We start from the raw sequence: 12,778 nt of genomic DNA, 5'->3' as shown, positions 1-12,778 counted from the left end.
TGGGACTCGCGAGCCTGTGAAGGGCGCCACCTGAGCCGCCGAAGCCCGGAAGCTGCCGAGCCAGCTGCGCTGCGGGCCGACGCGGCCGGGAAGGTCAGGCGCTGGCTCCGCGGCTGCAGCTCCCGCCTCGGCGGACAGGCCCTCCCGGCTGTGAGACCCCAGCCCGCGCGCGCCCCGGCCTGAGGCCCCGGACAACCGCTTCCCTGCCGGGGCTGCAGGGCGCCTGGCTGTCGGGGCTTCGGGGACGGCCCGGTTGTTGGCGGCTTCCACAGAGGAAGCCCGGGACACCGCCAGGGGAGCAGGACGGGGACTGGGGACCCCACGTCCCCCGGGGGACCCCGCGCCAGCGCTGGGGAGAAAGGGGGCTGCGGGGCTCCCCGGCCTCTCTTCCGGGGTGGGAGGCGGGAGGCCTGGCACCTGGGCCGGTGGGGCGGGCCCGGTCCCCACGACGCCGGGCCCTGCCGGTGCTCTGCTCGGCCGGGGCTCGGCCGGTGACCTTGGGGAGGCCCCGACCCGCCTCCCCGCTCGCCGCCCCGCCGGGGATCCGCCCGCCGTTTACCTCAGAACCCGCCGCCGCCGCCCAGGCGCCGCCCTCCCTCCCGCGCCAACCGGAGTGGGCGGAGCCGCACGGCCGGCCCCGCCCCCCTAACCAACCGCAGCCCTGCGCTCGGCGGCGCAGCCCCGCCCCCCGCTGCTCCTGCGCTCATTGGCCTGCCGCGCGTCTGTCCCGCTCTCCCGCCCGCCCATTGGCCCCTGGCAGGAGGGAGTGCGCATGCTCCGCAGCCACCCCGGCCCGCCCAGCCCCGACGTCCGGTGACCTCCGCACCTGACTGTTGGCGCGAGCGCTGGGGCCCGGGCCCCGCAGACCCGCGTGGGCGCGGCCGGCAGCTACGCAGGCACCAGCCGCTGGCCCTCCTTCTTCTGCGCGCTGCTCGCGCAGAGGTATTGCACCTGGGCGCCAGTCCCCCTCAGCTCCGTGTCCCCGTCCTCAGCATTCACAGCTCCAGACCCGCCCTCTCACACAACGGGGACGTAACAGGGACGAGTCCGGACACACACGGGGCCACGGTCATGCCCTATATCTGCCACACATAACCACACACAGTGAACACCCAGCACCACCCCCGCAGGCCCTGGTGGCAGACCCCGCAGCACACAGCAGATGCAGGCACACCTACGCGCTGACACAATGCAGACACAGCTCGCAGACATTCACAGGGACACACAATGCAGATACAAGCTCCCAGACACACAGGCACACACACAAAAGCAGCACACATTCACTCTACCAACAGACAATGGAAATCAAGATGAAAAGATCGTTGGGTCAGGACCTTAGAATCTGGAAAGGCAAATAAATAATACGCACAGCAAAAGAAAACCAACTCATTGCCATGGAGTAGATTCTGACTCATAGTGATCCTATAGAACTACCCCACATGGTTTCCAGGGAGCAGCTGGTGGGTTAGAACTGTTAACCTTTTGGTTAGCAGCCATCTCTTAACCACTTCACCACCAGGGCTCCAAATAATATGCAAGTAACAAATTAACAAGACAAATGACAGTTTGGGCCAAGTCCTGTGAAGGGGTGCCGTGGGGGATGGGCTGACTTCTCCAGAGACGCCCAAAGGAGGTTCCATGGAGACTGCTAAAAGAAGGATGAGAAGAAGGTTCTGTGCAGACATGCCAGCCCCTGCAAAGTCCCCAAGGCTGGAATCACCTGAGTGTACAAACCAAAAAGAAAAGAAGGAATGAGTGGCATTCTGGAAGCTAAGGAAGTGGAGAGAGGAATTTGAGAAGGAGGAAGTGGTCACTAGCCCTCCATCCACTGCCTGCAAATGTCTAAGGCTGGAAGTCAAGTTGTCTTGCTGTGGGTGGGTCAGTGGCCAGCAGTGGGCCAAAAGGAGGTGGGGAGGCACACTGGGAAGCCCATGGTGCACACCAGGCAGGATGGCAGCTGAAAGAACAGAGTAGGGGAGGATGTTCTTTTTCCACAGGGGACAGCCTCGAGCCTGTTTCTGTTGTTCAGATGGAGCCAACAGAGAGAGTGGGGTGCTTTGGGGAGCCTGGCCCAGGAACAGCTCCAGGAAGAGAAGCAGGCAGAGCCGGGTGGGAGGAGTTAACCAGAGGAAGTTGCCATGAAGGAGGCAAGAGGCCTTTTCCCAGCCCACCCCTAGACTACTAGCTCACTCGCCCAAAACCCTGCACTGGTCCCCACAGCCTCTTCCAATGCACAGCACCTCTGCCCAGGGTTTACAGGGCCCTATGATCCTGCCACCTCCCAGCCCCAGCTGGATCTCCAGTCCCAGAGGCCATCTTCCACTCCTTGAGCACACACTGTGCCCCACATCTGTTGAGGTTGTCATTTTACATTTATTACATCATTAATGCCCCTCTCCCTTACTCAGGGTAAGCTCCGTGAGGGAAAGGCCTGAGGCCCACATCTGCTTTTTGTGCCCAAGTGCCCAGCACAGAGCCTGGGGAATGGGTACCCAGTGCATTTCGATGGATGGACAGATGAACTAGGGTGAAGAGAAAAAGAATAGCAATGGCTTTCAGAAGGAAGGCGGACAAGAGCCGATGACTAGCCTGGGTCCTGCCTGCTGCCTCTCAGCTCAACACTCACCAGTGTCCAGTTGGCTGCTGGCACTGGTGGGAGCCGGAAAGGTGAGAGGAGGACGTGGCTGGTGTTCACAGCCCCCAGGCTCAACAGCAGCACTCTGCGGCACCACCACCCCTGCCTGGGGTCACACGAGTTCCCTTTTGCTGCCCCAGCTCTGGAGATGGCTGTGTGTTAGACTAACCTCACGTTGTCCATGTTTCTCCAGCGCTTCTAACACAGGAGTAACTCATCCCCATATCAAATACCTTCTGCTTGAAATATCTGCAGTGGGCTCTCTGTTCCTAACTTCCAGGTCAGTATCTTTTCTAAATTCCAGGCAATTTGCTAGACAAGTGCTGTAGGTGAGATCAAGGTGCTGAGCTGCCAGGTGTTGGAGGAGCTAATTAAGATAATGAGCCAAAATGGAAGAAACAGCCAAGCTTTTAATAACTTACTGTGAAAGTATAAGCAAGGGAGTAACCCAGAAGAAAGCATCAAGTCCACCCCCTCCCCTCATCTTCCTGCCCTGGGAGCTTTGAACAAAAGACTTCTCCTGGGGGAGGGAGGGTAGGCATGGAAAAGTACTGAGTTAGAGTGGGGAAAAGTGTTTTCAAAGTTCCCTACCCCCCCCCCCCATATAGGAGTTTCAACAGAGGAGCTTGAGGAAGGTCTCTGCTGAAGCTGAAGACCCCAAATGAAGGGGCCTGGGCTAGGAGTATAGATATGGGAAAGAGCATGTGTAGCCAGCAGGGGCCCTGAGTCCTTGGCTGCAACTCCCTCCAGAGATGTAGGGCACCGGCCACCCACCAAGTCTGCTTGGGGAAGGCAGCATTCCCCGGAGGCCTGCCAAACACAGCCTTGTAATTCCTGTAGTCAAACCAGAAAGGTCACAGTTAGGGTTTTGGCCAGGAGCCACACTCCTCAGGTGACCAAGGGAATATCAGACAGAAGCCTTGCTCTCAAAAAGCTGATGGTCCAACAGTTGAAGCCTGCCACTGCTGTGGCCTTTGCTGAAGTGGGTACGCCCACACCCATCCCGACTGCAGTGCAGGGCAGGTTAGTCCCACAGGCACTCATGGAGATCCTCCTGAGGGCCAGACTCTTGTGGGACACTCCAGGGAGCCACACCTACCAGGTGGCTCCTGCCTTCCAGGCCCACAGCCACTGTGCCTTCCGACTCAGACCAGAGAATGGGTATCTCAAGTGGTGTTTGGATGTGAGATCCTGGATAGAAGCTACGTGGCACAGGCAGGTACACCAGGTGTGTTCTGCCAGCAGGAAGCAGCATGCTGTGGGGGCAGCTACAGCTAACTGAACTGCTCAGAAGGATGCCTGCATACAACAGGTGCTCTGTAAATGCTGCTGCTACTCCTAGTGGTAACGCTGCTCACAGAGAACTCTGGGGGCCAGGAGAGGGAGAAGTGGTGTTGGTTGGCGTCTCTCTCCCAGGGCTGGGGTCTTTGAGGTGGGCCCAGGCCTGGGGTTCTTGCTTGCCATGGGGGAGTGTGATCAAGTACCATGGAGAGTTCGGGGCTGCCAGCCTAGCAGGGAAGGCTTCCTACAGCAGGGCCTTGACCTGGACCAGAAGCTTCCAGGCCCCAGCAGAGGGAGAACCAGAAGCCCCCCTCCCCATGCCCTCTCCCAGCTCAGCCTCTATTACAGTCCCCACCCACCCACCCCACCCCCCGCCCCTGATGCCATGGCACTTTCTCAATGGGAGAGGGTCTGCTTAAAAGGGCTGCTGGTGCAGGTAATTTTCTCTTTTTCCTCATGCCGTTCGAGTTGGGAAGTTTAAGGAAAAAGCTCTACCCTTCTTCCTTTCCTCCCCTCCCCCCACCCCGGGTTCTTTGAGGGCCTTTGTGGCAAGCCACTGAGGCTGCACTGGGGTCCTACCCTTGAAGTGGGTTCTCACCCCACAGATGGCAGGGCACCCAGCGTGATGTGTTCAGGGCGGCAGGTCCTGGGGCAGGAGGAACCACTCTGAGAGCACAATGCAGGAGCAGCTCTAGAACCCCCCATTCTAGAACCTGCCCCAGCTTTCTCAGAGCCACCCTCCCCTGTGCCAGCCCCCGCTGTGTTAAACCTCCTGCCCTGCGCCCTCATCCCTGCTCAGTCCCTGCCCAGCACCTGCCCAGCCCCGGAGTCTCCAGAGCCTTGGCTACTGCCTCGAAAGGAGCACAAGCCCCACACGGCCCCTGCTGCCTGCTGCCCCTCCGGTAGAAGTGTGGTCTCAGCCATGGCCCTGCCAACCCCTGCCATGGTCCTGTGGTGAGTTGGACCTCCACACCCCACTACAGGTCCCTGCCCCCCATGAAGGGCAGCAGCAGGCACAGGCTGGACCAGCGGGCCTTCATGGAGCAGATGCGGGAGTGCCGGGACAAGGGCTACCTGCTCTCCCTCAAGCAGATCGGCTCTGGCACCTTCTCCAAGGTCTACCTGGCCTGTGCCACCCATGAGCGGATACAGCACAACCTCAAGCTGTCCTCTGACCTGCAAGGCAAGCGTCACACCATCGTGAGGCCACCCAACCCCCCATGGGCTCTGCAGGGCAGGGACAGTGCCTGGCCTGGCCCAGGCCACCCTTCTCAAACTCACTCAGGCACTTCTGGTGCTCCTTCATCTTACCCCACTCCTTCCCCAGTCCTGCTTCCTCCCTGTTGTGGGGGATGGCAGCCTGGCCCCTCCCACGGCCCCCTCCCCTCACAGGTGGCCATCAAGATTGTCTCCATGGCTAAGGCCCCCATGGAGTTCTCCCGAAAGTTCTTGCCCCGTGAGATCTCATCTCTCAATGCCACCTACAAGCACCTGAGATGCCCCAAGACAGCCCGCACCCCCCCACCCCACATCTGCTGCCCCGCCCAGCCCTGGCCCTCCTTCCCCCGCAACCTGTGTCCAGCTGACCTTGTCCTGAGGTGATGGAAGAGGGCGGGGGTCCGGCAGGTCCAGCTGTAGGAGACATACCAGAACAATCAGCGCTCCTACCTGGTGCTGGAACTGGTAGCCCGTGGGGACCTGCTGGAGCACATCAACACCGTGTCAGACCTCCGCTGCTGCCTGGGGCTGGAGGAGGAGGAGGCCCGCAGACTGTTCTGGCAGCTGGTCAGCGCCATGGTACACTGCCACAGTGCAGGCATTGTGCACCGGTGAGGGTGCTGCCCAGCCTGCCCGCCTGCCCGCCCACATGGCGAGGCCACCAAGCACCAGGCCCAGCCCCACCTCCCCTTCCCCATGCAGGGACCTAAAGTGTGAGAACATCCTGCTGGATGATCGAGGCCTCCTAAAGCTGACAGGTGAGTGGGCGCTCTCAGCCTCCACCTGACGCCCACCTTTCACGCAGCTTTCCAGCTCTGCAGGAGGTCCATAGCTCACTGTCACCTGACCAGGCCCTAACCTCAACCTGGCCCAGCCCCTACTTTCAACCCTGAACAGGGCCACACTTTTGCTCCTGGCCTGATCCTGGTCATCAACCCTCCCAGGAGGCCTACCCCCCACCCTCAACTCTAGCCCAGCCTCACTTGCCAGCCCTACCCCCGCCCCCAGACCAGCTACCCCTTGCCCCAGCCAGTCCTGTTGCCACCCAAACACTCCACATCCCCCCACTATCCTTCTGGACCAAAACAGCCTCCTGAGCCCCTCTCTCTACACCCTGCCCCTCCCTCACCCTCCTCTTGCACCTCCCTCCCCAGACTTCGGCTTTGCCAGCTGTACTGGATCGAAGAACACGCTGCTAAGCACCTTCTGCGGTTCAGTGGCCTACACGGCCCCAGAGATCCTCATGAGCAAGAAGTACAGTGGTGAACAGGTGGACCTGTGGAGCCTGTGAGTACCCCCAGGGCACCCCCATGGCCAGACCCTGGGTAGGGGACGCGGCCTGAGGAGCCTGTGCCCCCAGAGGCATCATCCTCTACGCCATGGTGACTGGGAAGCTGCCCTTCAAGGAGCGCCAACCCCACTGCATGCTGCATCTGATTCGCCATGGCCCCACCTTTCAACCCGGCCTGTCCCCAGGTGAGACCACCACCTGTGCCCCACCCAAAATCCAGCTCACACCTGGAAGGTGGACAGCAGGAGTGGCCTGGGCTGCAGAAGGCTCACCTTGCTGGGTAGGGTGGAGGGGACTCAGCACCCCCTGCACAGCACCTGGAGATGGGGAAGGTGGTCTGGGGAAGAAGGGCCTGATGACTCTTAGCCCCACTAAGCTCAAACCCAAGCTAGCCTCATAGGACAATCGCCCACCTCTGTGTGCCTTAGTGTCCCCACCGGGGCTGGCCCACAGGCTGTTCTGGCACCTGGGATGACCCCTCAAAGCTGCCCGCACTGTTGGTGGTGATGGGCGTGGCAGCTGGGTGCAGGCGTGACCCTCATCCAGAGAGTGCCAGGATCTGATCCGTGGCCTGCTCCAGCCGCACCCACACGCGCGCCTCGACCTGCAGCAGGTGGCCGCGCACCGCTGGATGCTGCCTGCCACACATGTTTTTCTGCAACGTGCTGGGCACCACACCAGGTGCTGGCCGGGCAGTGGGGACCCGGCAGGTGGCCGGCCTAGCCCTCTGCACCCCGCCTAACCCTGCTGCCACCCGCTGCAGAGAATCAGATGGAATGCAAGTTCCTGGTGGCTGCAGATGTTGCGGAGCCCTGCACGGACTCCGAACCCCCAGGGCCACCCCTGCAGCTGTAGTGCCCCCCGTGGCCCAGCACCCCCCATGAGCGCACCCCTGGCCTGGAGCCTGTCTTCGGGGTGCCCAGGCCACCGGAGGCCCACCTGAGGCCAGGGACAGCTTCCGCCAGGCTGGGACTCGAGCTCAGGGGCTGTCTGAACTTCCAGGCAGCTGCTATCACTGTGCTCTGTGTCTGCAATCCCCAAAGGGCCAAGGAATTACCTGGCTAACTGAGGGGTCAGGAGGGGTCGGGCAGGGCAGGACGGGGCCAGATAAAGTATTTATTCTGTCAGAGCCCAGAGTGTGGATACCTCCATGCTGGTGGCCTTAGGGTATCACAGACCCTTGGGGCTCCCCATGGGGGAAAACAGACCACAGACCACACCAGCCTAGAGTGCCAGAGCTTTAATGGGAGAGCTATACGTGGGGGACATGGAGGGAGCTCTCTGGTGCCCAGTTCTGCTGGCCAGCTTTGAGATTAAGGATTTGCAGTGGGGGCGTTAGGGAGGCCCCAGTCATGGTCAGCAGGGAAGACAAGCTACATGCTGGTACCACAGTACGGGGTCCCTGGGGGCCCATTGGTGAGGAAAGGACAAATCTTAGGGGTCACGTGCAGGTGGCATTGATGTCTGGCTCAGGAAGATAGCAGAATGGGAGGAGGGCCACTACAGCAGCCTGGGGCCTCAGCAGCTGGAGAACTGGGGATTCGAATGGAGCCCATAGTGGGATCCAAGGGGACAGGCTTGGGCAGAGGGTAGGACCATAGGCATATTAGAAAGCCTCAGCAGAGGTAAGCAAAGGGCTCTGGGAAGAGGGTCTAGAATGTCTTGAAGAGCAGCTAAGGCTCAAGGGAGCTGACCAGGGAGAGGGCCTAGAAGAGGGGAGAGGGAGGGAGCCAGGCCAACAGGCTTAGACACGGGAGGACTTGGGAGCTGGCAGAGCTAAGGGCAGGGCCCTGGGCACAGATCCGAAGGGGAGGTGGAAGTCACAGAAGGAAGCAGCAGCAGTAAACACTTTAGGCACAGGCTAGTGGGGAGCCAGTGCAGGTGTGGAAGGGCACACAGCCCCAAGCAGACGTAGGACAGGATCCAGGTGGGCCTGGAACAGCAGGAAAGTCACTAAAGGCCCACTCTGAGGCTGGGTGTCAGGCAGGCAGAGCCTGGGGGCCCAGGATGAACTTGGGGTGGGGATGACAGGATGGGGTACTGCTTCCATCCAGGCCCCTGCGGTGCCCTCAACATGGGAGGCTCCAGCTGGCCCCTCAGGGCTTGAATATTTTTCTGTCCAGTGGCTCCGCTGGCCATCCCCCCATTACCCCCATCCCATGTGGAAGCAGATGAGAGCCCGGTGCTCTTCTGATGACCTGCACCTCCTGCTGGTGGCCACAGGGCACAGGATGGGGAGGTGCCCTCAGCTGCCCTAATGTTTACTGGACACTCGCCATTACTGGAGTCCTCAGCTCGCACCTGGAGTCTAAATGTAGCTCCACCTTTTAGCAGGACACAGCCTTCCATTCAGGGGTCCAGAGAGGCCTGTGGGGAGCGAAGGTGGGCCTGGAGGTGGTGGAGGCTGCAGAGGCCTCAGCGGGGAACAGGCCTCTCCCGCGGTTGCTCTGGTGCCAGCTGCTGCGCCTCCCGCTCCTGCTCACACTGCTCCTGCTCCTGGCGGTCCAGCTGCTGCAGCTGCCATTCCACATCCTCGGGCACCTGCACCTCCAGCAGATTTTCCATGCCACGTTCTGGCTCATCCCCAATAAGCACCTGCCAGCAGGGGAAATAGGTGAGCAGCTGGCTAGTGTGGACACTGCCTCCCACCCAGTGCTGTGCCCACCTGGATGAGCTTCTCACAGGTCACCCGAACGGCAGGCTCTGGCTCCCAGCTGTGCAGCTCTCTAAGGACCAGATAGGCGCCCTGGTCCCGCACCTGCTGCCGACCTGTCGCTGTGGCTGTCAGCTAGGAAGGAGTAGGGATCACCCAGAAATCAGAGTGTGCATGTGGGTGGGGGATGGTATTATCGTAGCAGGACCCTGGCTCACCAGCATGATGGCCTCAATAAGCATCTTGCGGATGTTGACATCAGGTTCTCGCTGCTTGTCAGGAGGCAGGTACTGCAGGTCGATAGGCAACCCTAGGGGCAGGTGTGAGAAGCGCTGGGTCCCTAGGCTGGGCCCTGCCTTTTACGCCCACCCGTGGTCTCAGAACTCGCTGCTGGAAGGAGTCATTAGAACTTTACGCCTGGCCACCGCCTCTCTACCGGGCCCACCCTGAGGCTCCACTCAAGCCACTCACGCTCCATCTCCTCCTCGGAGAAGTCCTCAGGCCCAGCCAGTGGAAGTAACAAGAACGGGAGAATGTCCACCTCGGAACCGAGCAACCACTCGTGGTGTCCTGGGGGAAAAGCAAGGATGAGCGCTATCTAGGGCACCCGCGAAGTCCAGTCCCTACCCCCGGCAACGCCCCAGCACCACTCACGGTGCTCCAAGCAGCAGTTCCTTAGCGTCGCCACCACTCCGCCCCTGCGCACGGAGGAATCTGGGTAATGGGTAAAAGGCAGCAGCCGCTGAATCATGCACCTGGAGAGAGGCGCCTATCAGTGCCGGCCGGCTCACTTCCAAGCACCCACCCGTCGGCCGCCCAGATCTTCACCTGTCTGGGTCCAGTAAAAAGGCACGCGCCGCCGGCCGCTGGCAGAGGTTGGAAAGCAGGGGCCCCAGGTAATGCAAGGGCGCACGGGCATTGTAGCCGGGCGTGCACAGCGCGCGCACCAAGCGCTCCAGGACTGGCTCCCCCGGCTCCGCGGCTTCCAGCACCGCCATTACAGCAGCACACGGCGCCGGCTCGCGGCTGAGGTTGGACAGCGCAGCGGCCGCCTCGTCCGCCCAGGGCCACTGTGGATCCAACGCGCGGCCCAGCAGGCGGGCAGGCAGGCCGGGGTCGGCCGCCAACAGCAGTTCATGCAGTCCCGGGTCGGCCGCCAGGTTCACCAGCGCGCGAGAGGCATCGCAGGCCGGAGCCGGGACCGGAGCTGCCGCCAGTTCAGCCAGTGCCCGCAACAGCGCCGCCTGCCCTGCTAGCAGCGCGCGGCCCGGCCCGGAGCCCGTCAGCGCCAACACGTGCCGTGCAGCCTCAGCCTGCAGTTCTGCTCGCGCCCCGGGCATCAAGAAGGGCAGCAGTTCCGCCGCCTCCGCCTCGATGCCAGCCTCCAGGGTCGGCGAGCCCGCGGACGCGCCGCCGTCCTCCGCTCCTCCCGGCGCGCGGGTGGCCGCCACCTGCTCCTCCATGCCGCCGGCCCGGGGAGAGCCGGGGTGCCACCCCGCTGGCGAGCTCCCAGAGCCGCCACGGGAGCCGCGGCCCCGCCCACAGGGACGCAGACGTTTCCGTGGCCAATCCCAGGCCGCGCGCTCTGCGCAGGGGGCGGGGAGACGCCGAGGCCCGGAGGATTGTGGGACTCGGCGCCTTGCCGGAAGTCGTAGACTTCAGGCGCAGCTCCGTGCTGTCCGAGGACCCCGACTGCCGCGCCACCGTTACTGGGTTCACCAGATCACGCCGGGGGCGTAGTGGTGTTTTGCAGGTCTAACCTCGTTGCCCTAATTTAGAAGGTCCGTCCAGAAGCTCCCCTGCACCCCCTCCTTAGTCTGTACACCAGACCCGGGCACGTCGCCACATGCGCCGGGGGAAGCTCAGTGCCCACTCAGGTCAGGTCACAATGTTTTTCCTCCACTTGCCTGGCCCGTGGTTTACTGGCCAGTGGCCTCTGAGGTGTTTGAGAGGCTTAGGGTCTGCACCCCAGCTCCCCGCCCAGGTCTGGCACACGGAGGCCCCGGCACATCTCAGTGGATGACTGAATGAGGGTGCGGCCTTCAGGTCCTCCTGGAAAGAAGGCCCCGCCCTTGTTTTCTGAGCTGTTCCCACCACCAGGACCTTGGTGCCAAACCACCAGGGAACTGGGCAGAACAGGACCCAGGGTGAGCACTGAGATGGCAGCTTTGGGCAGGCCTGTGGGCATCTACAAGGGGGTTGTTTTGGAGGCATTCGTCAGGACTTGGGTTGTAAGTGACAAAAACCTAACTCAAAGTGGCTTGCACAGAAAGGAAAATCAGTAATGCACCCACATAATCAGGGGGTCCAGAGGGGTATCTGGCTTCAGGCATTGCTGGATCCAGGAGTTCTCTCAATCTCTGGGCTGTCTACTCTACAGCTCTCTCCCCTTCTTTCACCCCTGCTTCTCAGTAGTTCCATAGCACCTTCCCCTGCTGCTGGTGGATTTTCTCAGCAGATCTGGGGCCTCCCGGCTACATGGTCTGAGCAGAAGATGGTTACTATGACCCCAGCATCTGGAGATCTGTACTTGGGAGGGACTCCACTCAGTTCTTCCTGTCCTCCATTGGGTCAACCACTGTGGGTGAAGCAACCACCCTCTAGAAACACACGGTCTCAGGAAGGGGAGAGGGAGGGCAAAAGAAGGCATTCATTCACTCAACCAACCTTTTTTTGGCACCTTCCACCTGCCAGGTGCTAGGTTGGTTCCTCAGGACACAGAGAACAAGATAGAAAGGATGTCTGGATCTTCCCAGAGTATATCAGGGTCTTTCCAGCCTCAGGGCCTTTGCACTTGCTGTCTGCTTTACCTGGAAAACTCTTCCTCCAGCTGTGCACAAGGTTGGCACTTAAACTGTCCCCTTCACCTCCCACCGCATGACTGCTCAGTTTCTATCCTCCTCCAAGGTAACAGTGCCCAACTCTTTTGAAGAATTGTTGTTGTTGTTGTTAGGTACTGTCCAGTCAGTTCCGACTCATAGCGACCCTATGCACAACAGGATGAAACACTGCCCAGTCCTGCACCATCCTCACAATCGTTGTTCTGCTCGAGCTCATTGTTGCAGCCACTGTGTCAATCCACCTCGTTGAGGGTCTTCCTCCTTTCCGCTGACCCTGTACTCTGCCAAGCATGATGTCCTTCTCCAGGGACTGATCCCTCCTGACAACATGTCCAAAGTATGTAAGACTCAGTCTCGCCATCCTTGCCTCTAAGGAGCATTCTGGCTGCACTTCTTCCAAGACAGATTTGTTCATTCTTTTGGCAGTCCATGGTATATTCAATATTCTTCGCCAACACCACAATTCAAAGGCGTCAACTCTTCTTCGGTCTTCCTGACTCATTGTCCATCTTTCACGTGCATATGATGGGATTGAAAACCCATGGCTTGGGTCAGGCACACCTTAGTCTTCAAGGTGACATCTTTGCTCTTCAACACTTTAAAGAGGTCCTTTGTGGCACGTTTACCCAGTGCTTTGAAGAATTATATGTGATCAAATTGACAACAACAATTGAAAGGATAAATGAAAAGATTAGGAGGGCAGTGAAATTGTGTCAGTGATGGTGAAATAGTCTGGAAAAACCTGTCGAGAAAGGTGGTACAACTTACAGAATGTAGCCAGTTTCACTGAATTGTACGTGTAGAAATTGTGGAAGTGGTATGTATTGTGTATATTTTCACCACGCACACACAAAAAGATA

The 12,778-nt window shown here is 60.2% G+C and overlaps 3 protein-coding genes across 23 annotated transcripts in view; 1 reads left to right on the top strand and 2 right to left on the bottom strand.

The window, feature by feature from the left end:
* MROH1 (maestro heat like repeat family member 1) overlaps positions 1–624 on the bottom strand; it is a 59,640-nt gene extending 59,016 nt beyond the window's left edge. For 16 of the 19 annotated variants that reach the window (XR_010317852.1, XM_064268217.1, XM_064268225.1 and 13 more), the window contains exon 1: positions 560–624. The gene's annotated coding sequence lies outside the window, so the exon portion shown is untranslated. Of the gene's footprint in view, positions 1–417; positions 440–559 lie in introns of those variants that run through there. The other 3 variants (XM_064268220.1, XM_064268221.1, XM_064268219.1) reach the window with 2 other exon arrangements.
* Positions 625–2,580: 1,956 nt separating this feature from the next.
* On the top strand, positions 2,581–7,280 carry LOC100671049 (testis-specific serine/threonine-protein kinase 5-like). The gene is made up of 10 exons (XM_064267685.1): positions 2,581–2,667; positions 3,585–3,658; positions 4,900–5,116; positions 5,309–5,506; positions 5,555–5,745; positions 5,837–5,892; positions 6,289–6,421; positions 6,495–6,610; positions 6,974–7,087; positions 7,189–7,280. Exons 1-10 carry the CDS (start codon positions 2,581–2,583, stop codon positions 7,278–7,280), a joined length of 1,278 nt encoding a protein of 425 aa, XP_064123755.1.
* On the bottom strand, positions 4,304–10,561 carry HGH1 (HGH1 homolog). 3 transcript variants are annotated; one of them, XR_010317851.1, is made up of 8 exons: positions 9,907–10,561; positions 9,733–9,833; positions 9,550–9,648; positions 9,297–9,388; positions 9,091–9,213; positions 8,727–9,020; positions 5,504–5,614; positions 4,304–5,092 (listed from the first exon to the last, which is right to left on the bottom strand). XR_010317851.1 is itself a non-coding variant. In XM_064268216.1 (6 exons), the coding sequence occupies exons 1-6, from the start codon at positions 10,539–10,541 to the stop codon at positions 8,841–8,843; spliced, it is 1,230 nt and encodes a 409-aa protein (XP_064124286.1). In that variant the 5' UTR covers positions 10,542–10,561; the 3' UTR covers positions 7,651–8,840. The 3 variants fall into 3 exon arrangements, 1 of the variants encoding a protein (XP_064124286.1); XR_010317850.1 differs by having other exon boundaries at positions 5,504–5,548; XM_064268216.1 differs by lacking the exons at positions 4,304–5,092; positions 5,504–5,614 and having other exon boundaries at positions 7,651–9,020.
* Positions 10,562–12,778: the final 2,217 nt, after the last annotated feature.

The sequence above is a fragment of the Loxodonta africana genome, chromosome 14 (genome assembly GCF_030014295.1).
Source record: "Loxodonta africana isolate mLoxAfr1 chromosome 14, mLoxAfr1.hap2, whole genome shotgun sequence".
Taxonomy (NCBI): domain Eukaryota; kingdom Metazoa; phylum Chordata; class Mammalia; order Proboscidea; family Elephantidae; genus Loxodonta; species Loxodonta africana.
The sequence above is the reverse complement of the archived record's forward strand: the minus strand, read 5'-3'. Positions and strand labels throughout refer to the sequence as shown.